Here is a 25,000-nt window from a genome sequence, read left to right on the forward strand (position 1 = left end):
ATGGCCTTCATAACTATGATATCCATATGCAGGGGATGCGAAAGGGAACGTTTCCATGTCCACACTCCCCCTCGTTAAATGACCGCCTGGTTATCAAGCAAACGTTTTGCATCTTTCTCCTGCGCTTTCTTTGCGCAAATTCTATCGTTTTCATTTCAACTGTGGGCTTTAGCAATGAAGACAACTGTTGTCAGTCACAGGTAATAGGGAAATTGATTAAAAATAAGCCTTTAAAAGGTATTTTCAGAGTTGATTAACTTATTAATGTCACTGCAAATACAAAAAATTTAATTTCGTCAAGTTTATTGATAACACCAGCGAACAAACGACCAACTTTCTTTACAAGAGTGCTTTTTTTTCCAAAATCATGCTTGAAAGTTCGGGTGCGACTTATACTTGAGTGTGGCTTATACAAGAGTCTTCACAGTGTGTGCTGGAGACGATTTTTTTGCTAATCTAGCTGAGGCTGTTGAAGAAATTATTTGGCAGCTACCACAACAACTAAATGTTCTTCGAGATGTCGATAGAATGTAGGATACCATGGAAGCGTACCAAGTTCTTAAGGGCAAAGAGATCATAAGCTCCGTCTACAAGTTCTCTGAAGAGCTACTATTTGCTGACTTTGTTTTTTTCATTTCAAGCAAGACACAAACTGCACTGAACACTTTACCATCTTGGATGTGCTGACTTTGTGGCTGTCTTCAGTTATGAGCCCTTCATCCTAAACACTGGCTGTCGAGACGGAAGGCCTTACACTATTGACAGTCACCCAGCAATGTGCGCACCTGGCAAAAGGCAGCAGTCTCATAATGATCGGGAAGGAGAACTCGTCAGAAGTGTGGATGTCTGTGAGCATCTGGCTATGGAAAAGATTGAAGCAGGGAGGCGTGAAGCCAGACACATGCCAATCACTCGCAGTCATGACACGTTCATTCACATAAGTGCCTTTTTGAGTTTCAATCAGCACCATGAACTAGGTCGGTGGTCTTAAGATGCTTTCCTCATGCTTTGCTAAGATTCCGCACCTTCTCAGTTAAGGAAACTTGTTTATCATATAGGGTAGCAAGGGAGTCATTTATAGCTGCAAATTATTTTTTAAGCTTCGACATTCAAACTCCTATTGGTATAATCAGTATACTTGTCCAACTGATAAATTACCTAAATTTAAACAGTGTGTTACAAAATAATGAGTAACACAGATTCTTGTTTTGTAAAAAGATCTTACTTTTGAATGACTACTTTGGTAAAGTGGGGCTTACGTTATCCAGTGTTTTTTAGGTGTGGGAGGAGATATATCACCTGTTGCTGCTTGTGTGACGTTGGGAAAAAATGAACGCCCGTGCTTAAAAAATCATTTTTGGTTTGAGACTTCTGGGGCAGGAAAAGTAGCCCAGCACGAAGCAGATAAACGTTCAAACAGAGAGCCCTCCAGATGTGCAAATATACGCCATATGGATTCCAGCATCGACGATGCCAATGAATGCATGGTCTCCCGGATTAGTGGGGCACATGTGCCCGGCTATAAGATTCGAGACGAATAAAGTCATCATCATCATCATCATCATCATTAGACGGATGGTTTTTGGACTTTGCGACCATAGCGCGCACCGGTGGCTCAGTTGGTTGAGCATCGGGCTGTCATGCGGGAGGTCGTGAGTTCGACTCCGGCCGGACCAACACTCAGGGTCTTAAAATAACTGAGGAGAATGTGCTACCTTTGTAATTACATCTACAAATGGTTAGACTCTCAAGTCTTCTCGGATAAGGACTGTAAACCGGAGGTCCCGTCTCATAACCCGTGTTGGAAATTAAATAGTATGGGACGTTAAAGAACCCACTCACTATTCGATAAGAGTAGGGGACGTAGTCCCCGGTGTTGTGGTCTGACCTTATCTTGACGGGGGCATCTCTCACTTCCTAAAATAAAATTGTAAACTGTTTAATAAGCAGTCTGGCTAAAGTCCCCCGAAAAACATTGTAAATTAGTCCTCAAAAGCCCCGAGGGGAGAGACTAATAGCTTGTTGTTAAAAGGGTCTGTCTAAATAGGCCTCAACCCAATATTAAAGGCCTTATGTAGAATCGAACGTGACGAAAGTAAATTGGCCTGTTGAAATTGTCTTGATTCAGTGCTAGCTTTTAAACCTAACATTTGTCCCATGTGTTAAATTTAACACATAGAAAACGGATTAGAAAACGAAGAGCAATTAAAAGCAACACGTTATACCATGGTTAAATTCCGGCGGGTCTAATTTGCAGGTCGCAGGTTGCAGGTCACATGTTGCAGGTCATTGTTTCACCAATATAGAAAGTATCCTAAACATTCTTAAAAGCTAACCTTAGGCCTAATAAGGCCTAAACAAAAGTTTAGGCGCGACCTGCGACCTGCAAATTAGACCCGCCAGTTAAATTCCAGTATTTGAATGTTGCATTTGTTCATGCCTGAAATTACATCTTGTATGCGATGTTTTCTTTTAGCTGATTAAGTGATAAAATTTTATTTACATATAATGATCAGTTACAATGCAAAAACAAAACCTTTGAAATAAAATCCAGAAATAGAACTCAAACTTGGTAAACAGAAAATATTTGTTGTAACACAATACTTTTGAAGAGAAATAAAATAAAAAGTAAACTTGTTGATGGAGCGATGCGAGGAAAATTCATATTGTTATGTCTAAACTACTTTGGAGGCATTTTTATTTATGGCAAACACAGTGAGCTTTTCCCAAGGCATGACATAAGGACATGAAGATAAAATTTCAGTGACAACCCGCCTTACACACCAGTCTCTGTTGTAAATGACAACACTTTTTTGTAAGAGCTCTAGCCTGATTGAAACAATCCTCACCACACACATCATCAGTTTCCCTTAGTAGTTAGGGTAGTGGTGTAGTGGGACAATTCGTGACTGTATACATGTAGCATTGCATGCCCGTAACCGGGTTAGAACCAGTCTAGAGAGAGAGCAGATGTAATCGAAAAGGACTCGAGGAATAAAGTTGTGTTTGTCTGTTTACTCTCGTCTTATGCAACAACTCAGCCAACTACAAAGTGGTGGAGAACCCGGACTGGCGATAATTTAACATGCCTCCTACTATCGAAGAATTACAAGAAGTCGTTGCTGGCGTCAGCGAAGTGGTAAAGGGATTAGTCGGCGCGATCCAACTTCAAGCTCAAACTTCAGTGACACACGCTAGCACGGCCGATCCTATGCCCGCTCCTCCCAACCAAAATTTCACCACGTTACGACTACCGATGCTCTAATTACCCACCTTCCGACAAGATACTAAAGTTCAAGATGACATTGCCGAATTTCTTGACCGATTTCAAGAACAGACATCACACCTTCCAGCCACCATTCGCCTGTCCCTTCTAGAACAACAATGCATTGGCGAATGGCCACGTTCTGTGTTGTCATTTTGTCGCAGTACAGAAGGCTTCTCCGACCAATCACCAGACGAGCAATTGGCGTCTTTCATTTCACATTTACGAGATGAGTTTCAGGATCCCACCGACTCAAAATGTCGACGTTTGGCAGCCGAATTAAGCGCTATGAAACAGGATCCATCGGAATCTGTCGATGAATTTGCATTCAAGTATAATAATACTCTTCACCAACTCGAGAAACTAGGCGAAAGCCTCACTAAATCTTGCCCAACCTATGTTACTTCGCAGTTTATTTCCAAGTTACAACCGCATATTGCCCAACATCTGGTTCTTCAAGCACACCATGTGACACAACTCGATAAAGCCATTGAATTTGCTCAACGCATTGAACATTCGTTCATCACTGCTACAGATAAAGGATCTGCTTCGCCCTTACCCCAGGATTCCCCGTTGCTCCCTACTGCATCCAATGAAGGTCCACAGCGAACTGCCTTACTTAGCTCTTCTGGTCAATTTCGTGGCGACGTTCGGCCTTTTCAGCAACAACGCTCATGTTGGATTTGTGGCCAAACCCAGCACACAGCTCGTGATTGTACGCAGCGGCCCCCAGCACAAAGAAAGAAAATTCCAGAAGTATGTCGAAATTTTAACAGGCTTCTCTCTGCTAATTGCGAGCAAGCAAATAACAAGTGTTCAGCTGGGAGACTTCATAAATGTTCTCAGTGTCACAAATGGGGTTGCAAAGCTCTCCGTCACAAGAAATCCCCAATGCAATCTCTGGTCGCAGACCTCCCACCCTTAAACAAGCCAGCTGATGGTGAGACATCGACCACATCTCAAGAACATGTTGTGTTTGGTTTGCCAGCCATCACAAACCCTGCGGGTAAACTCTTCGAACGCCATATCCTTTGGACACCTGTCACCTCTGCTGGAGAGAAACTTCCTCTACCTCTTGACAGTTGTTGTTCTGTGTCACTTGTCAGTCGATCCCATGCTGACCTCGTCGCTTCTAAGTATCTGCAGTTAAAGTTTCAGTCGCTTGAAAAGCCTGTCGCAGTCTCTGTTGCCGATGCAAAGTCTCAGTTAAAGGCTGTAGGAACCATGGAGATTCCCATACAATGGAGCAATGGCAAGGAAACCATATTTCAGATGCTCATAGTTCCTGGTCTTTTCTGGCCCATTGGGCAAAAACCACTTACATTCTACACAAGCTCTGGTGGACCATGCAACACCCAGTATCCATTTTTGACATCCCAGCATGTCCTTCAAACTTGCCTGTTCCCTTCAGAATCCACTTACAGACAATAAGGATCATGGCATCAACACCCATGCAGGTGTAATCTGCTTACTAACTGGGCCTCCATGCCCTGGTCTTCCTCCAGGCAATTCCAAACTGAATCGCGGACTTAACTTTGTCTCTGTTTGCCTTACCATTGGTACTTCACTGATGGCGCTCTCACACTCAGACCTATGGATCGATGGTCACGAAATCCAACCTGGAGTTAAAGTCGTGTCATGTATCTGCCTGTACCCTTCCATCGCCTTTATTGGAAACCATTCCTACAGAGTACATCTCTGATCTTCAGCCCTCTTATACTACAACACTTGCTGTTGAGTGCAAACGCAAACAAACAGACATTCCACTCAACATCATTCTTGGAAATCTTCGCCCAATATGTCAAGAAGACACTCAGGCTTACAAAGATGCGGCTGAGAATACTGCAACCGTTCTCGCAGACAGTTGGATGTGTTGGGCCAATGGACAATCAAAATTGTCACTTTCGCCTTCCCTTACTGCACAGATTACAACTCACATTTCATCAACGCAAACATGGAAGATCTCTGAACAGCAGAAAGAATTAACAGCAGCAGGACTTGATTCCTCCATCCTGTCACCTTTTAGTGAGAACATATCTGAGTTCCATGAACTTAATAAGTAACGCCTCAAGAAGGAGTGGACTCGTGAGCAAATTTTTGTTTTGTTTGTTCGTTCAGTTTATTTCAAACCCAAGAAGGGGTGGACTGTAGTGGGACAATTCGTGACTGTATACATGTAGTATTGCATGCCCGTAACCGGTTAGAACCAGTCTAGAGAGAGAGCACATGTAATCGAAAAGGACTCGAGGAATAAAGTTGTGTTTGTCTGCTTACTGTCGTCTTATGCAACGACTCAGCCAACTACAGTGGGGGGGGGGGGGGGGGAAGGGATATGAACACCTACAACTACCTGAATTTGCTTCTAGTGTGGCCTTTTTTAAAGCACACTCAGCATCAACCCAAAAAGTAGTGGAGCTGGTACAAGAGTGCTGGTTTTCTAGGGTGGGGTTGTTAAAAGAAAGACGAGGCTTAAGGTTACTTCCCACCTTCAGAGGCCGAAAAAATCGTTTTTTTTTTTTATTTGACAAAAGTTAAGTCAGTCATTTTACCTAGCATTTACAAAAGGAAAATGTTAAAAATCTCAAAAAGCGGCCGAGTTATTTGGAAAAAACGTATTTTCAAACAAAGTTAATAAACTACAAAGGTGTCATCTTGTCAACGGGCGAGACCCCTTGGGGAAATTTTCGCGGCAAAAGCTCACGCTCATATTAATGTCATTTGTATATTTTTATTTACATCATGCACGTACTTGACAAAATTCCCACGTGGAAGCTCTAATAACTCGTATGGAAAAATCAAAAGCAGAAAAAAGTCCTTGGGTAAAGAAAAGAAAAACAACCGGCCCAAAGAAGAAAGAAATATCTCCATTTTGCCAAAGAAAGAAAAAGAACCTCGCTGAAAGCGACAAAGGCTCTTGGTTTGGCCTAACACCTTCGACAATCTCGGCATCTCCTGAAGACCCGGAGCCGGCGAAAATCCTTGGAGCAAGTACCTTAAAAATCAAAGTCAACGCCAGTGCAGTTTGTGGACAAGAAACGTCCATGGATGGAAAACAGACCGTTCCAGAAATGCCGTTAACCACTTTGACATGCGTCATGATCAGAGAAATTCCAGAAAACCGAAAGCTGTACGTGACAAGCGGAAGCAGAAATACTGCATTGAATGTGGGCGCAAACAACAGTATCTCTCCAAACACTTGCAGAAACAACGCGGTTATCAAAAAGGGACTAAACGATACTGGAGGGCATTAAAGGAATCTAGACCTGTTTATCGCTGGAAAGATTCTTGCAACCAGAAGGACATAGACATCGAGAGCGACACTGTAAGTGAGATAAATGATACCACTCTTGAAACAGTTAGCATGCAACTGAACAAGAAGGGGGAATACAATTCGTCTCTTAAGACAAGCTTAACTGGTAACCAAGAGATCGAAACAGCAAGCAGTTCCACGACTGGGGACAACGAAAACACCATAGCAGATGAGGTTCAAGGTTTGGAAGGCACCGAAGCTGAAGATGATGCAGCAAATCCCAACGATGATGAAGATGTAAGTGGTGAGGCGGAAGTCGACACATCAGTCTTTATATTGACCCAGGACAATAGAAGAACTTTTGACAAGTTTGAAAAGTGGATTCTAAGTCCTGACGGAGGTGAGAAAGATCCAAAGCCAGCTTCCCTTGTGGTGCGACAAGTACAGAAGGTACTTATAATACTAGGAACTGAGAACATTGAAAGTCTTTTTAATAAGGCACTGATTCGTGACAAGTTCTATCCAGAATCTAGATCTACTGTCAAGGCTGGAACAACAGTAAGTTATTTACATTCTCTGAGGAAGTTTTATACTTTTGCTATGACTGAAGATGACGTCGGCCTTTCTCAGGATTGTCGAAAAGCGGCAGATGCCCTGTACAGAAAATGTGGTGAATGGTGTAAAAGCCTAAGCAAAGATGTGAAGCGAAGATTCTGGGAAAAGCAAGAAGAAGATTTGTCTCGTCTAATAACGGCAGAAAAGGTGCAAGAGTTTGCCAAAACAGAGTTTGCAAGGAGTCAAGTCAAAATTTTAGGCGAATTGATTGACAATAAGGAGAAACATCCTGTATTAAGCCAAAAGGAGTACTGTGATCTACGAAACATCTTGTTCATTTGCATTTTGAGCCAGAATGGGCATAGGAGTGGTGTTTTAACCAACAGTACCCTTGCAGAGTACAACAAGATTACCCGTGAAGATGGAACCTATATGGTTGCAGTCAAAGAACACAAGACCTTTCTGTGCCATGGTCAAGCCAACCTCTGTTTCGGACGATAGTGTAAAGGCATGGGTAGACATCTATGTGGAGTGTGCAAGAAGCCAAGTTGACCCAGGCAATAAAAGTGATTCTTTGTTTCTAAATTGGAGAGGAAGGAAGATGTCAAGCAGTGATCTTTCAGCAGCATTGACCAGTGCCTGGAAAAAGGCTGGTATGATTGGGAATGACAAGCGCATATCCAGGACTCTGATGAGGAAGTCATGCACCACTGCTGCTTAACACAATAACGAAGTCAAGGGGAGTATTGCTGCCCATATGGCCCATAGTGAGCGGACTGCAGATAAACATTACCACATAGTTCAGAAGCGTGCAAACTCTGCTTTTGCAGCAAGGCAGTTAGCTGCCATTATGCATGGGAATTCGTCTTCTATGGTATGTCGTGAAAGAAAAGATGACCCTGAATCTAATGATGACAACGACCAATCACAAACACCACCTCTACGGCAGACCTGGACAGACGAAAAGCATAAAGCAGTCCAGGAAGTTTGCAGACCAGATAAGCCGTCAATCAGTAACAATGCGAGAAGTATTAGCACTTAAGCAGATCCATCCACTGCTCAAAAATTCTGACAACAAAAGACTTCTCGACAAAATAAGGGGATTGTATCGGTTTAAGAAAACCAATAGTGAATGTCCGCAAGACACCCAGAGAAATGATGATGCGGTTAAGGAAGGGGATTCGGATGCCAGCTCAGTTATGGGTCCATCTACGAGTCAAAGTAAATCAAGAGTTTTTGACGAGGAAGAGGTCAGTCTGTTCAGAGAACTTTTCAAGCACATGATTCAGAGAGGTGCAAAGATAGAACAGAGGGTCGTGGAAGAGCGACTGAAGCTGAATGGTCATGGACAAATCTATGAAAAATACACAAAACAGAAAGTGACTGATAAAATAAGAGGTCTTCGCACCACACATATCAGACAGTGGAGAAATTAATCAGGAACATTCAAACAAACATGTTTAGCTTGAATTGTTGTTATACAATGACTTCATGTGTTGCAGTGTTGCAGTTTTCGTTGTGTGCAAACACGTGTATGATGTTATAAGGCCACTTTCAGACGTTCTTGAGGACTTGTTTTTCCTGTTTATATTGTTTGCACGTTACGACTACAAAGGATTTAGTTCTGAGATGTAAATTCTGAAATATTATTCTAAACCTTTACGTCATTCTACGTTACACGTGAACAGTACTTAAAAATAATTGAAATTTAAATCAAATTTTTAAATCTACGTGTCAGTTTTGAACATTCGGATGTGACATTGAAGTTCTAATTTCGTCCGTTTGTCAAATATAAATAGCTCCAAAATAGCATTTTTGTTTAAAATATGAGCATTTGATTTTACCTTTCTGGCGATATTATTTTGTACTTATAGCCTGTTTCAAAGTAGCAAATTGTGCTCGCTTGTGACATAGAATGGCTGTAATAGTTATTGCGATAAGTGACACTGGATCGTGACCAAAGCAAATTGACTGTGGGTGTCATTTTTTTGTTAAAGGTACTTCAGTGGGAAAGTAGCAGATAAAGGGTATTCGTTTGATATCAATTAGGCAAGGAAAAATTGTAGCCACAGGCAATGCGGACAAAATTATTTGAGATTAATTTTTAGACGTATGGTGTGTTGACGTTACGATTACTTATCGCTGCATGTGGTGCCAAAAATCATTGACCTGTTGTATTTCTAGGCACGCTTTTAATGTTTAATATCAGTTGTAAAAGTTACTGGCATAGTCATTGTTCTACTTGAGAAGTTGAATGTTGCCCGTTGTTATTGAATTAAGTGTTTAAAAAACGAGTTTATTTCCAATACAACTTTTATGATGGCAATACACCCATTTTACCGCGTTGAAGATTTCATCGAGAACTGTAGCTCTAAAGATATGTCTTAAGAGTTCAACTCGAAAAGGAAACTATTAGAACTGTTTGAAACAAATGAATAAAAGGGGTAAGTTTGTAAAGACACTGTGGTGCTGCGTCGGTGGGGAGAATTGCAAGATAATTTGGTTTTATCAATTGCGTTGATAATGTGAATTGGCCACCGTAAAGAAATTCGATAGCTGACGTTTCGAGCGTTAGCCCTTCGTCGGAGCTTTCGAATCTCTTTACGGTGGCCAATTCACATTATCAACGCAGTAGATAAAACCAAATTATTCTGTTTGAAACAAACCCAAATAAATACTTAAAAATACTTGCTTAATTCTTTTCACAACACAAAAGCAGATCAGTAGATAAGAATAAAATGTAGTGAATAGTTTGGCCTTCTACTGGTCGGTCGAGTAGCCCACACAAAAAGTCGTTCTGTCCACACAAAAGTCGTTCAGTCCACATAAAAGTCGTTCAGTCCACAGTTAAGTCGCTAAGTCAACTTTGCCGAGTCGCCCAGTCAACACCAGGTTGTTAAGTCCACATTTTTGAGTCGTGAAGTCCACTAAGAAGGGTGCAAAATCCACCATCCGTATAATCATCATCATCATAATCATCATCGATACCAAACGTAATGGAGAAGATGGAAGTCATAGTTCTGTTAGCACTGACCCACCATTCCTTAACACAAGTCTACGCAAGGATTGAAGTGATGAACATTTTTCCAAAGCTGTAGCTAAGCATTCCGGCAAAGATGCATCTAGGAAGCCCTCTATGGATTCCCCTACTAGTCAAAAAACTGGACAACCAGAATTTACCGTTACTGATGACAACTGCTCTGGCATGGAACTGGTACCTTGTGGTGGGAGGAGTAGGGATGTCGCCGATACTGATGTTATTGTCTGTGATGAAGATGAAGATGACGGTTTGATTAGTGACCCCTCAACAGATTCTTTGCGTTTGTGTGAGGTACGTTTTTTTTTTTTGGCTGCAACATTCTTCAAGGAAAACGAACCATTAAAGTTCTAAATTCCTTATATTCTTAGAAAATCGTCTAATCCGACTAATTACCTTCAGTACTAGTGATAATTGGAAAGTTAAACAAGACTTAACTGTAAGTTGAAGTTGAACTTGAATTCTATCTCATAAAAAGTAGTAACCAAGGTGTCTGACATGAAGAACGAAGAAAGTCTACTGGGAGTGACGTCACAATCATTCATTAAAAACAATACTCAAGTGGCCGAACCACAAACCAAGTACAGGCAACCCAAAAAAGGAGGGAACAAGGTAACTGCACCTACCCAGGGTGGCAGAGGGTGGGCATGTCAGACACCTCGGTTACTACTTTTAGAATTCAAGTCAAACTTCAAATTACAGGTAAGTCTCGTTTAACTTTCCAATTCTATCTCATAAACCGTAACCTCAGGTCTGACATGAAGCCTTCAAAGCAAGTGAGGAAACTGAGCATATCCAAGCAACCTTTATTATGGGATATTTTACAAATTCCCTTCACTCTTAAGTAACAACAACATGATAAGCAGTAAAGCTAGAGGTGAACCAACACCTAGCAATAATGACTAAACCGAGGTGCCAAAACAAGGATGCCAGACATCCTTATAATAATAAGAAACAAAATTAACACTCTGAGTTCACATCAACAATATGCTTGAAATAACGAACATAGCAAACAAGTGAATTTCACTCAAGAGCGTGTTTTGTTATCTTTAAACTGAATTTATTACCAAAGCTTAACAAACTAAAAGACCTCAAAATAACTCCTTGGGCTTGATCCAACTCCACCCTGTCGAGGCAACGTTGAGTGAGACTAAAAGGAGGAAAAGCATAAAAGTACTCCTCATGCCAAGATCTACTAAACGCATCCACAAAGGCAGCCCTAGGGTTCGGTCTCCATGAGGCAAACCCAGGAAGCTGAGCATTAAGGGTTGTCGTAATGCTCAAACCCGGATACAAGACACAAAATGTAGAAAATATCTCCCCTTTCAGCATCCACACATGGTCTGAATATTGCTCTTTCAACAATCTGTCGGCAACGACATTGGTGCGGCCTGGAATATAAACGGCACTAACCCATATGTCCCTTGGAATGCACCAAGCCCAAATCTTATGAGCAACTGCATCACCAAGCCTGGATTTACTGCTCCCCATGTGACTGATATAAGCTACCGCTGTGGTATTGTCAAGTTCAAACCTGAGATGAACTCCAGTCATGTTCCCACAGAAAATAGTCAGGCAAATAAAGACGACATATAACTCCCTTACATTAATATGTAGAGCTCGTTTGTCCCGGGACCAAACCCCTTGAGACTGTAAGGCACCATCAGAAACACACCGCATGTTGAATTCTATGACAAAGGTGGCTATCACTATTCAGCCACCGATTCAGCTCACACTTAGCACCTTCAGACAAGGCTATCATAATCACTATGACTCCTACTTAGGGCATGAATCTTATCCCGTTCAAAGTGACGATATTGGAAACGTCCACACTCAACAACGGGCAAAGAAGACACAATCTTACCAATAACCTGTGCTACAAACCTGATGATCAGGTTTCTCTTTTCAAGAGCTTCCAGACACAGCAATTTCAGCTTGGCCTTCTTCTCCTGGGTTAAGGAAACTGTCATGGTCACGGAATCTCACCAAAACCCCAGAAAGATCAACTACTGGGAAGGAGCCAGAACCGACTTCTCAGGGTGCAGGGTTAATCCCAACTTGAGGAAAAGGAGGACAGCTTTTAACAAATACTCGTGACATTCCTCATAGCTACTCCCCAGCACGAAAAAATCATCTATGTAACCAGAAATGGTGCAACCTTTCTGCCGCAAGTGACCCAAAGGGGGTTTCATGAGCTTGGTAAAAATCCTTGGGGAACTGGACAAACCCACGGGGAAAGCGTTAAACTCATATAGCCGGGCACCCCAACAGAAGTTAGAAACGTCCGGTGTTCTGCAGCAATAGGCACCGAATAATAGGCATGCTTAAGGTCTAGAGATGCAAAAAAGGCCCCAAGAGAAATCATCGTAATAACTGAACTCAAAGTATCCATCTTAAAATGACGGTACAAACTTGACTTGGTAAGTTCAGCGATTTCCTTCACTCTCTTGGAGGGATCACCCCAAAACAGAAACTCATCTGCTGGGTTCGTAGATGTACATAAACCTTTCACAAACTCCGCCTTGAACTGGGGTTTTATGGCCTCTCGTCGTCTGTGGCTTAACTCAAAATTAGCTGTCATAGCAAGCGTGAGCCCATCCAGGCAGGAAGTTAACAACTCTTTTGAAGCTTTTGACTCTACAAGCTTATTAGCCACTTCAAGCTGACAATTAACCAAGGACAATATCAATGCTTGAGACGACTGCAATTTCACATCATTCACCCGCGTCTTCACAGGCAGCTGATTCCAGATACTCTGCTCACACTTAGGTAAACGCACCATCACATTCTCTCGAGTATTGTGGCGTTTCATGATTGTTTTGCTTTGATCTTGACTCACACGCTTCACAAACAGCCTATTGACAACATCAGCCACCTTTTCATCAATCTTGGGTGCTTAGGTGCTTTGGCATACGTTTCCACATCAAGTTGACAGCAGTAGTCAAGCATTCACAGGCGAAAAATGTCTGCGCATGAGTCGCGCGATATGGCACGTGACGCGTTTTCGGGACTATCATTGGCTCTCGTGAAAAAAGCACTCCTGAGAAGAACAGAAAAATGGCTGCCGTTTGAGAATCGGTAGCTTGTTGGTTTCCGTTCTTTTTAGAGCGATCAAGGCTAGTTTTAACGCCAGTTTCAAGTGGAATGTATTGTTAGAGAACGACTATGTTGTGTAAATCGTTTGAAAGTCCAATCCAACCAGCATCCTTGGAAAATGTGCTCCTGGAAAATTTTATTTCGTGGGAAAAGAGCTGCGAAACAGGTGAGTGTTTTCCACAATTTTTAATGTGGAAAGTTTGTTGCCACCGGGTACAAAAAGTTACTGTAATGTGCAGAAAGGAGGATTCCTAAGGTTTCCGTTCATGTGTGAATTGGCTTGTACCAGGTGGCAGGGAAATGGCAATATTGTTCAACGTGAAGGTTATTTTTTTCTGCGTTACACCTTACGATCGGCACCTCTACATGAATGATCAATGATTCGATCAGATATGAATTTGATTTTGAATGTGATTGTCGCATTCGGAACGTAACCCTAGTATCAAATATTTTAAATAGCTGCTTTTAAGGTCATTTATATTCGCTTTTCTGGTGAATGTCTAGGTTATTATACTTTTTAGCAGTCACAACCCAACAATCCTTGCGTTCAAGTAGTTACCAAGTTATGGATTTGCAATTAATTTGAGTTTAAAATCAAAATCAAAATCCATGTTACTTAAAATAATGTTTGGAAGAACAGAAGTGTAGGTACAGATGTATATAGGTATCTATAGATTCAGGTTTTTTTAGACTATTGTTTTCTGGAAGCATTAATGATGCGATTTTGGTTTTAGGGGACTGTCATGTGTTGTTGGATGAAGGAAATTCTGTTTTGAGTCAAGTATGGTTGACAGTGGATAGTTGTTCCTGAAAAGGCTGAAAGGAAGCTTTATTGCCTTGGACTTTTTTTGCTTACACCCCACATGTTTGTTCTTTTCTTAGATGGCAAAATTTATTAATATATTATGTGATTTGGAGCTGCAGCTAGAAACAGTGTCCCATGCATAAGGTCTCATTGGGGTTGATGGCAGTAAAATAATTTTGGTAAAAAATATGTTGCACAAGGAACTTGTCAATCAACCGCTACCTTTTGGTGTATTTGCAATATGATATTTTGGATAGCAATTGATTTATTTTTCTTATCCCTTATGTGTAGATATCCTATGTCTGTCACATAGTTAGTTTTAAGCTTTTATTTCCTGTAGTGTATCTTTATTGTAGCTAGCACATGACCACACAAGCATGTGTTATTGCTTTACTATTGATTGTGTTTGAATAAAGGATATTGTTGTCTTGTCTTGTAGATAATGCAAAACAGCCTCAGTTGTATTTGCATTATTTCTGAATGTTACTTTTTAAGGGAAAACCATTAAAAAGTGTACAAAGTTTGCAGGAGTTCAGGAAAAATATTCAAAATATTCATTGATTTGAAGTTCCTGAAGCAGGTAAATCTTGAAGAGTTTACGCAACCATATTTGGAATATACGGCATTTCTTTTTGGGAATGTTCAAGTCCACAGAATTCATTTTCTTTATGTTGAGAGGTACTGTAAGACTGTTGACTCCATGGGGTTCCCCATTGACGAGTAAAATCGTCTGGTGTTAGACAGAGCAAAATACTCTGGCTTTAGACAGAGTAAAATACCAAGTATGGCCGGTTTAGGGGTGAAAGGGTTTTAAAGTGCGATCATTACTTTGACTTTCTTTCTTCATTTGAACCAAAACAAAGTGACTAATCATCACCTCCACCATTGCTATACAACGGCTTTGGCTTTTAGAACAAAGTATCAAAGTTGAAGCTGGTAGCTCAAGGAGTAAACTTTGCAAAAGAGTTAGGTTAAAAATACTTTTATGGTATTTGAGTATTGTTGTAGAACAAATTTGCATAATATCGTTAAAGTCATTAAATCAATGAGAATCCAAACATGAGGATGCAGTTTGCTGAGGAGGGGTCTTTTTTTTTTAAACAACCCTTAACGGTAACAGAATCTTGTTTTCTGGATGTAGGCTAAAGAAATCTGACCCCTTAGGGGAACCAGTTCTAAATTGACCAATAACTGTCATTTTACAATTCATAAGTAAAAGCTACTTGCTCGCTTACCAAATTTTTCTACAGTTCCATTCATTTTTCAGATTTATAGCCTTAAATGTACTACAGCAACTCTGCCAGCTGTTTGGTCTCAGTATCATAAGCAGTACCCCTTGGGGTAGTTTTTTCACTTCACCACCATTGTTTAACCCTATCCAGGGACTAAAGCAAGGATGGAAATTGATTACAGCTTAAATAAATTGGACCACTTTTTTTACTTCTTACACTTACTGCATTCAACTAATTTATTCATCCTTTGAAATGGTAGGAATGCTTACTATTATTTACAGCAATTGCTAAAAATTCATGCATTGCAAATATTTTTTACATACGAGTCTTAAGTATTTCTAAGTCAATGAGCCATGAGTCAATGAGTTAGTGCAGTTACCCTAACCCATAAAATGAAAGCTAAAATTTCAGAGAGTGCTTAGGCCTAATCACTGAAACGAGGGCTTAGGCTTGATCAATAAATTATTGCTATATTGACTGTGAGTCTCATTGACTCATGACTCATTGACTAATTGACTCATAAATCATGGGACCTCTTTACATATGGAAAGGTAACAGGAGTTATTTCTGTGAAGTCGTATCCAGAAAACTGCAACATAGGATTATGTCCCTTTCAAATTTAGCTTTGTATGCTTTTGCTCAATGTCTTTGAACGATTATGACGGAAATATGAAGTTATGGTTTTTCTGAAAGTTAAATCTAATGCAAGGGGATTAAAATTATTGAAGCAGCTGTGTTGCAACCAGAGTCTGCAAAGAGAGGTTAGATAATTTGTTGTACTGGAAGTACTTAGTAGGCCAGCGTGAAATTTGTGAAACGTTTTGGAGGGGTGGCACTGAATCACCTTCAACAAGTTTTCTAAACTTTGAAAATACCTAATTTTATATCCTCCTGCTGTTTTATTGCTGAAAGATAAAATCAATTCCTGATTAAGTATTTTTGTTGTCACACTACCCCACTACAATGTGGTGAAAGCGTATTATTAGCTGTAGTAATATTTTGTTACAGTAAAATTCTCCCTGCTAGTAAGTTGTTTTGGCTATTCAGAGTTAACCTAATCTGTTTATTTCTATAATTTGGAGGAAAACAAACAATTGGCATTTTGCTTGTAACAACTATAACAAAATATAATTGCAACTAAAAGGTTTCCTTCTAGTGTACCCATTATGAGGTGCTATGACATGGTTATTATTACTGCTAAATTCACTTTAAAATTTATTTTTGAACGACTGAAATACATTTCTTAATTTTCCCCTTGGTCTTAATAAATTTTCCTCTATGGACCACTTGAATGGCAATTTTAACAACTTAATTTTGACAAAAAAATGCTAAAATCTTAACATTTTCTGTTAGACACGGGACCCCGCGGAAACAGTGTGTAACTATTTAGTTGGAAGAGAAACCATTTGGAAATTTAGTGGTATCTTTTTGTTCCACTTTTGAGAAGATAAACGCATGAATTGAAATCAAGATGGTAATCCATTAGCTGGTAAGCTCCACAAACGAATTTCCACTCGAACATTAGCAACCGAGACTCACGTTGACCGTGAAATTTTTAAAGAAATTTCCCTCGCAGCCCTGTTGGCTTAAAAGATAATCTCGCTGGCATAGAAACGCACTATGCAGTCAACATTCATGCGTTTTACTGGCCTGAAAAAGAGTCTTTTTTTGTCGACGGAGATCTAATAAAATTGATCTAATAAACACCGAATGGCAGCAATGTTTGATTTGAGGTATTGAAGTCACATGACAAGGCCTCGACCAATCAGACATTTTTCGCCAGTGAAAGTCAAGCAGAACATCTGTACCTGACTCACGCTCAGTCACAGCAGCTGGTCCACTGCTTGCAATATTATCCAGATCGTTTTGGACTGACACATATGAAACATCTTTGCTCTCTAAATTGTCCTCGAAATCATCATGAGCCCCATGATTGCCACCTACAGTCTCAGTCACAAATGTTGTAACACAGAGGGCAATTTGCCCCCTCTCCCCCTTCAATGTTGATGTTTACGGGTTGGAGTGCAACAACACCTTTTCATCAAGCCTCAGCCACCTTTTCATCAATCTTAGGTGCTTTGGCATCCGTTTCCACATCAAGTTGACAGCAGTAGTCAAGCAGAACATCCGTACCTGACTCACACTCAGTCACAGCAGCTGGTCCACTGCTTGCAATATTATCCAAATCGTTTTGGACTGACACATATGAAACATCTTTGCTCTCTAAATCGTCCTCGAAGTCATCATGAGCCCCATGATAGCCAGCTACAGTCTCGGTCACAAATGTTGTAACACAGAGGGCAATTTGCCCCCTCTCCCCCTTCAATGTTGATGTTTATGGGTTGGAGTGCAAAAACCAACCATTAAATGCAACAATGATTGGAGGGTGGAGGAGGGGTAAGTTATTAACAGCTTTGATGTGCTTCACATGCTGTTCAAGCGAAGTGTTACAACTATTTATGACCGAGATTGTAGGCTTGCGATACTTTCTTTCAGGCGCTGAATCCCTGATAAAATGGCTTTATTTACAGCTCCTGTATCAGTTTCAAGACCTGACATGCCCTCTCCAGGGTCAATAGAACCTTCTTAAGATATATCTAACAAGAAGATAAAGCAGATTCAATTTCACAACATTCACTCTGGCATAAACATTACCATAGACTCTCCCTCCACCTTCACTAGTTTACACAACCAGGTACATGTAGCTAAATGCCTTAACAAGGTCATTCCAGGTAAACTCGCGATAAAAGGTGACCATTACATAGGCCACTTCACCTTATAAACGTATTGAACACAAACTTTCAAGCGGTTCATAGCCAGCAAACAGGCGCTTTATATTGTCCTAAAGTGACTATCGCCCTCATAAACATTAATAGTATTTGGAACAAGATTGATGAAGTTAAATTATTGCTAAATGAAGGCCTGTTTCACATTCTTGTCATCTCAGAAACCAAGTAATGTAATACATGTAATAGCTTTCTCCTGCAACACCCACAATATAGATTGTTGAGGCGGGATCGGAAAAAGGGAGGTGGCGGCCTGTTGGTGTACATCCGGAACAGTGTTTCTGCCTACAGGAGATCAAAACTAGAACCATCAGATATGAAGTCTATATGTATCGATGTAAAAGGCCATAACAACTCAAGATTCATTGTCCTAGCATGCTACAGGTCTCCAACTATAAATAAGCCAAGTGATTTTCTTCCATCATTATATTCTGCAGCTGAAGCGTTGTACTACATCAGAAATGAGCTGCTCATCATCGGCGATCTGAATTTTAACATGCTCACTACTGGGAATTCTGCTCCACTTAGCTGAGTTTTGTGACCGTTTTTGTATGACTAATACAATTACTAAACCCACTCGCGCTACTAACTGCTCCATGTCCTTGACTGACTGACCTCATCCTTACTAGTAACCCGGAATGGTTTGCTTTAAAGGAGAACGGAAGGTGAAAAACGAAGTTTTCGTTGCACATTTTTAACAGAGCAAATGATTTGTTTTGAGTAAAAATTGCAGAATTTGTCCGTATTTGTCCTTTCTTAGCGCGTTTTGCCTAGAAAATAGCTCATAACATTCACACGATGTAGGTCCGCCATTTTGACCGCCATGTTAAAGGCTGGGCTGCATGGCATGACGTCATTGCGCTCACTTGCGTCCGTGCCAAATGTTCACTGCATTGCCGTAGGCTGTTCCAATAGATCACCTAGAGATTCTAAAAGAGGAATAAGCTTTTATCGCCTTCCGTTAAAAGATAAAGGACATTTAAGCAAATGGCTTGCTCAGATAAGGAGAGAAAATTTGCCCCAAATGTAGCACTGCCACGTCTGTTCCGAACACTTTGAGCCCTCGTGTTTTGAAAGTAGACTGGATATTTTGCCAGACAATTCAGGCAATGGCCGTATGTGTAAAATATTGTCGACTGAGTTCCATAAACGAATTCTTTCATGTTAGTCTAACGTTAGTAAAACGTTTCGTGTAGTTACAGTGTATATAGTCTACTTAAGCTTTCATCCAAACCTGAATTTTATATTATGTGAATAAAGCATTTCCACATCCTTTACAGAACTTGTGAAATACAGGGTGCCTGTGCCTAATTGATGTACTCTAAAATATGCCAGCAAAAGAGCAAAACGTTGTACAATATTATAGATGTGGTACATATGTATTAGCAAGTTCACATGGCGCTCGTAAGTGGAAACCTCTCCGCTATAATGGTCACAAGAGAAAATTTAGAAGAAAGATGTTTCGTTTGTGTAGAGTCAGCAATGTACCACAATATACATGGAAAGGAGTGAAGATTACCCTATCACGTTGGTAGAGCTGAAACAGATTTTTCGCAAAAACGAACTATTCGAGGGATATGGCCTGGTTGTCATTGACGGATTTTTGACGGAGACAAGGAGAATGTCGTGGTTGCTGAGTTGAATAAGAAGTACACCATAGTAAGACTATTTATCTTTGTATCGCTAGAGGACATTATGTGTTTGTTAAACATATGCGTAATTATTTGGGGTTTGTTCGATCCATTTCAACCCTTTCACCACTGGTGGCCCCTTTAGCGGCCAAAAAATAGTCACGATATTTTACTATGTAGCCTGGCCGATTTATCATTTGGAGGGTTCAGTAATTGCCAATTACCTAGGGCAGGGATGAAGCAATGTTTTCCCGGAGAGAAAAGCACATGGTTTCATACAAAGTTTTCGAGTTACTCCACTTTTTAGTTGTACGCATGAAATCCTTTCACCGCCGCCATTTTTAAATGGCTTCAAATAGTGAAGACGATTTTTCTGCAGAAGATTCGTCGTCTTCAAGCGATTTATCGGAGCTAAGCAATAATGCTTTAGAAGAACTCTTCGATAGCGATGACAACGAGGATGACTTCGCAGGTTTTCCGTTCGATTTGCCTGAAAACATGACCTGGGAAAAGCGGCGGATCGATATGAACACAGAGCCATTTCAACTGACACCAGGCCCAACGGTGAATTTGCCTGATTCTGGTAGGGCTATTGACTTTTTCATGCTCTATTTTACTGAGGAAATCATGGGAAAGATCGTTGAATTTACCAACAAGAATGCGCAGTCGAAAGGAGTTCAAAATTGGCGTCCTCTCACTGCCGCCGAACTGAAGGCATTTCTTGCCCTTCTCATAATTTCGAATGACATCATTGTTGTGCCACGCGACGAACGGTATTTCTTGTCATCTGCAGAAACAAGGTTGTTTCAAATTCCGGGGTTTAAAAATGTTCTGAGCTCTCGAAAGCGTTTCTTCGAATTGAAATCTTACGTCTTCTTTTGTGACCCGGAACATCAGCGATCAGAGGAAGAGAGGAAGGACCCGCTGTATAAAGTGCGAGGTATTTATAATTCCATCGTTCAGAAATTCAAGGAACTCTATAATTGTTCACGTGAGATATCAATTGATGAAGCTATGGTGCCATTCAAAGGAAGGGTGGCTATTAAAGTAAGAATGCCAGATAAACCAGTCAAATTTGGCGTGAAATTCTTTGAACTTTGCGATGCCAAGACTGGATATTGTAAGAACTTCTCCATGTATGCTGGAAAGGATGACCGTGCGGTTGGTGCTATCGGCAAGACTGGTCAAGTTGTAATGGATTTGGTGGCAGAGTTACATAACACAAATCACCATCTCTATGTTGACAATTTCTACACCAGTCCAGTTCTTTTCCTGTTGTTGAAAGAGAGAGGTATTCTAGCAGCGGGAACTGCAAGGCCAAGAAAGGGCTACCCACATGACCAGTTGAAAGAAACTGTGCTACAAAAGCGTGGAGATGTGGCATGGCTCACAGAGAAGGATAGAAAAATGACAGCCTTGAGGTGGAAGGATAAAACAGATGTGTTCTTTTTGAGTACCATCCACCCTCCTCCAGTGGTACCAGCCTGGGTTGAAAATGATGACTCTGGTACTGATGCAGATGATGAGATAGATACAGCTGACGTGGTATGTAGGAGAGTAAAAGTTCGGGGTAACTGGGTCTCCATAAAGATTTACAGGCCACAGATTGTCAAGTCCTACAATGAATTCATGGGGGGAGTTGACCTCTGTGACCAGATGACAGCTGTAAACAAATCAAAGAAACAAAAGCGGTGGTACCTTCGTGTTTTCATAAAAATGGTCCTTTTGTGTATTTACAATGCCTACATTGTCGAGGGCCACAAGCGCAATCATAATGCAGCAGGAAGAAGAAAAAGGGATCTTCTGTCATTCAAAGAAGACCTTTGTTTACAGCTTGTTGGAAACTTTTCTCAAGAAAGAATTGCTGAAGCTTCAAACAAAAGGAAAAGAAGTGTGGATACACCAGAGCCTGCACGGCTTGTAAATGTTGGCGCTCATTTCCCCTTCAAAGGAGAAGGAAGGAATCACCGATGTGTAGTTTGTGAAAGGAAGCACTTCTTATCAAAGAAAACAAATCCAAATAATCCTTCCCCTAGGCACAAGACAACTTTCAAGTGCAGCCAATGTGATGTGTACTTGTGTATTGGAGAGGGAGGGGCAAATTGCTTCTATGACTACCATTCAAAAGAAGACTTTCTAAGCTAGGCACAGAACATAACAATGAAACTGCAAAAATACCAGTTTGACTTTGAACAATCTTTATTTTGATCTTATTTTTGTAATTTTAACTTATGGCATTGAGTTGTACGGTGTGGTAAAGTAAGAGTATGACGAAGTTCCTTCTCTCCCTTTGGGGATTAGGGATGGAAATTTCCCGAGTTAAGTACACCATAACTGTGAGAAAATTGCTTATTTCAGGAAAGATGATTTTGTAGAAACTGACCAAGAATTAGCTAACAAGATAAACCAGGCCTTCGTGAGTGTGATGGAAGATTACACTCCTTTAGCTGACGACATATTTGTGCCCTGTGATGATGATGAGCCCACATCAGTATCAGTGGACCACGTTGCAACAAAACTCAAGCAGATAAGTGTGTCTCGAGCCCGTGGCCCCGACAATTTACCAAATTGGGTGCTCAAAACGTACTCGGATATTCTTGCCCCGGCTTTAACGGAAGTCCTGAATCAGTCCTTTGAAGAATCCAAGGTTCCACGGGTCTGGAAGTTGGCTGATGTTCCGCCTTTGCCTAAGGGGAAATCTATTGAGGATTTTAATAAAGATTTGAGACAGATATCTCTCACATCAACGCTTTCTAAAGCGCTGAAGGCTTCGTTACTGAGGAAGATCTTAAGCCTGTTTTATTGAAGTGTATCGACCCTAACCAGTACGGCTTTATTCCAAATTCCTGCACAACTTTCGCACTCATTTCAATGCTACATTGTTGGCTGGAAGCTACGGATGGGTCAGGTTCTCATGTCAGGGTGGCTCTTCTTGATTATAAGAAGGCGTTCGACCTTGTAGATCACAATTTGCTTATCTCCAAACTTTACAGCGTCGGTGTTAAGCCTACTGTTGTTAATTGGATTTGTGACTTTTTGCGAAACAGATCTTGGTGCGTCAAACTTGATTCCAGCTGCTTCTCGGAATTTGTCAATGTTCCGGCCGGCATTCCACAGGGCACAAAAATCGGTCCATGGCTTTTTCTTCCATGATAAATGACCTTAGTACTACCAGCGCCCTGTGGAAGTTTGCCGATGATACCACACTTGTTATACCTAAGTCAAGTACAAGTACCCCGCAAAATACAGTGGATGGGGTGCTCAAATGGACGGATGAAAATGTATTCCGCCTAAATCCAACTAAGTGTAAGGAGATGCAAATAGACTTCTGTAAGAAACGTGGTGCCTCTACTCCCCTTGAATCTGAAGGCAAGCAGTTCGAAGTTGTCAAATCGGCTAAAATCCTTGGCTTAACTGTTAGAGACGATCAGAAATGGAATGATCATATTGACAATGTCACCGTAAAGGCATCACAAAGAGTTTATCGTTTAAAACAACTTAAGCGCGCAGATATTGACTGTATATCTCTGCTTCAATTTTATTGTGCTTGCATAAGATCAGTACTAGAGTATGCCTGTCAGTCATTTAACTCACGTTTGCCTGCGTACTTGTCAGATCAATTGGAAAGGATCCAAAAAAGGTCGTTAAGGATAATATATCCAGACCTTAACTATAGTGAGGCGCTAACTAAATCTAGCACGTCCACTTTTCATGATAGACGGGAGCTTTTATGCCGCAAACTGTTTATGGAAATAGTCGATAATAAGGGGCACAAACTCCATCACCTTCTCCCGCCGCTTAATGCCATAACCTACAGAACTAGGAAGAGCAGACAAAGAGACAAGAGAGATTTTGAAGTTTGTTTATAATGCATTACGCCTCTCAGTTGTTGAGATCTTAATATAACCTTTAGCTACGTATTATACTATGTTCATACTTTTATACTTTTAATAACTCTAAGATGTGTAAGCTTTCGTAAAAAGTTTAAGTTTAGGATATTATATTACATTGTATTTTACATGTTATTAACTTATTGTAAATAGTTTTTACAAGTAATTCAGTCTTTTGACTGCGATTTGTATTTTAATAAACGCTTTATCTATCTATCTATCTATCTATCTATCTATCTATCTACCTATCTATCTATCTATCTAAGGGTTGTAATAGAGTTGTTAAGTCACTTCATCAACATTACTGTGACTTTGAACTGTGTAAACAATGTAAATGTAGATGCGATTCAGTCGAGGATTTCACGAATTTTGTAGACTGTGAGTATTGTGGTAGATTGTTTCGTGGTAGAGAGTGTTATGAAAATCATTTACGGAGGAATGCTTCACCCAAGTATCGGTAATTGTGAAGAAGAGCTCCCCAAAAATCCTGTCAGCAGACTGTCGATTGACAGTTGACCGACAGCTAACCAACAGGTTACCGATCGGTTAAGAAAAAAGAAAAATTGTGGTAAAAACGAGCAGTTAACGTGACATTCCGTAATGGTGATGTATGACTCGACAGACTTCACCTACTTACCGATCAAACGTTATCAGTTGTTATCAGATGCGTAAATTCTAACGATCATTTTAGTTTGTCCTGCCGACAGGTTACCGACACATTGCCAACAGGTCACAGACTGCCGGCCGACTGTGGCCGACAGTCGGCCAACACTTTGGCCTCAAACATAAAACAAACTGTCGGCCAACAGTCGGCCAACACTTTGGCCTCAAACATAAAACAAACTGTCGGCCGACAGTTGACCAACAGTCGACTGACAGGGTTTTTGGGGAGCTCTTCTTCACAATTACCCAAGTATCCCATTAAATTTGTCTGTGAATCCGTAATAGTGTGTCCTTATTGCAAGAAAAATTTGGCTGCTTGCGAGGGTGTTTTCATGCGTGATAAAGAAGGTGATTGCATTAATGCATATCGGATTCATTCTTCAAAAGAAGCTAGAAACACGTCTGTTTTCAAGCAAAGTGTTACACGTGTAATTGTAAATACAATATCAGAGCCCAACACAGATGTTATGTGAGGAGTGTTTCTAAAAGTGAAATGAAAAATAGGTTAGAAAAAGAAGGAGAATTTGTTTATTATGATTTTGAAACGCGAACCGATGTTAACCCCGCTGACGGTAGTAAATATTACACGCCCAATTGTTGTGTTTTACAATTTGCCGAACCAAAAGCAAATGGACAGCATTGACAGATCACTTTCATGCGTGAAGACTGTGTCGAAAAACTGATGGAGTTTTTATTATTGTCCAGGACAAGGCGGTTTCCGGTTTTTGCGTTACAATTAAATGTTGCGAGTCCAGCAAGCGGCTATCTCGTTCACAGAGCTTGTTGGCAG

At 40.7% G+C, this 25,000-nt stretch overlaps 1 protein-coding gene across 1 annotated transcript; it reads left to right on the forward strand.

Moving 5' to 3' along the window:
* Positions 1–20,002: 20,002 nt before the first annotated feature.
* Positions 20,003–21,802, forward strand: LOC138053872 (piggyBac transposable element-derived protein 4-like). Its single transcript, XM_068900411.1, has one exon. It carries the CDS (start codon positions 20,003–20,005, stop codon positions 21,800–21,802), a length of 1,800 nt encoding a protein of 599 aa, XP_068756512.1.
* The last annotated feature ends 3,198 nt before the right edge of the window (positions 21,803–25,000 follow it).

Source organism: Montipora capricornis, chromosome 6, assembly GCF_036669925.1.
Source record: "Montipora capricornis isolate CH-2021 chromosome 6, ASM3666992v2, whole genome shotgun sequence".
In the NCBI taxonomy this organism is placed as follows: domain Eukaryota; kingdom Metazoa; phylum Cnidaria; class Anthozoa; order Scleractinia; family Acroporidae; genus Montipora; species Montipora capricornis.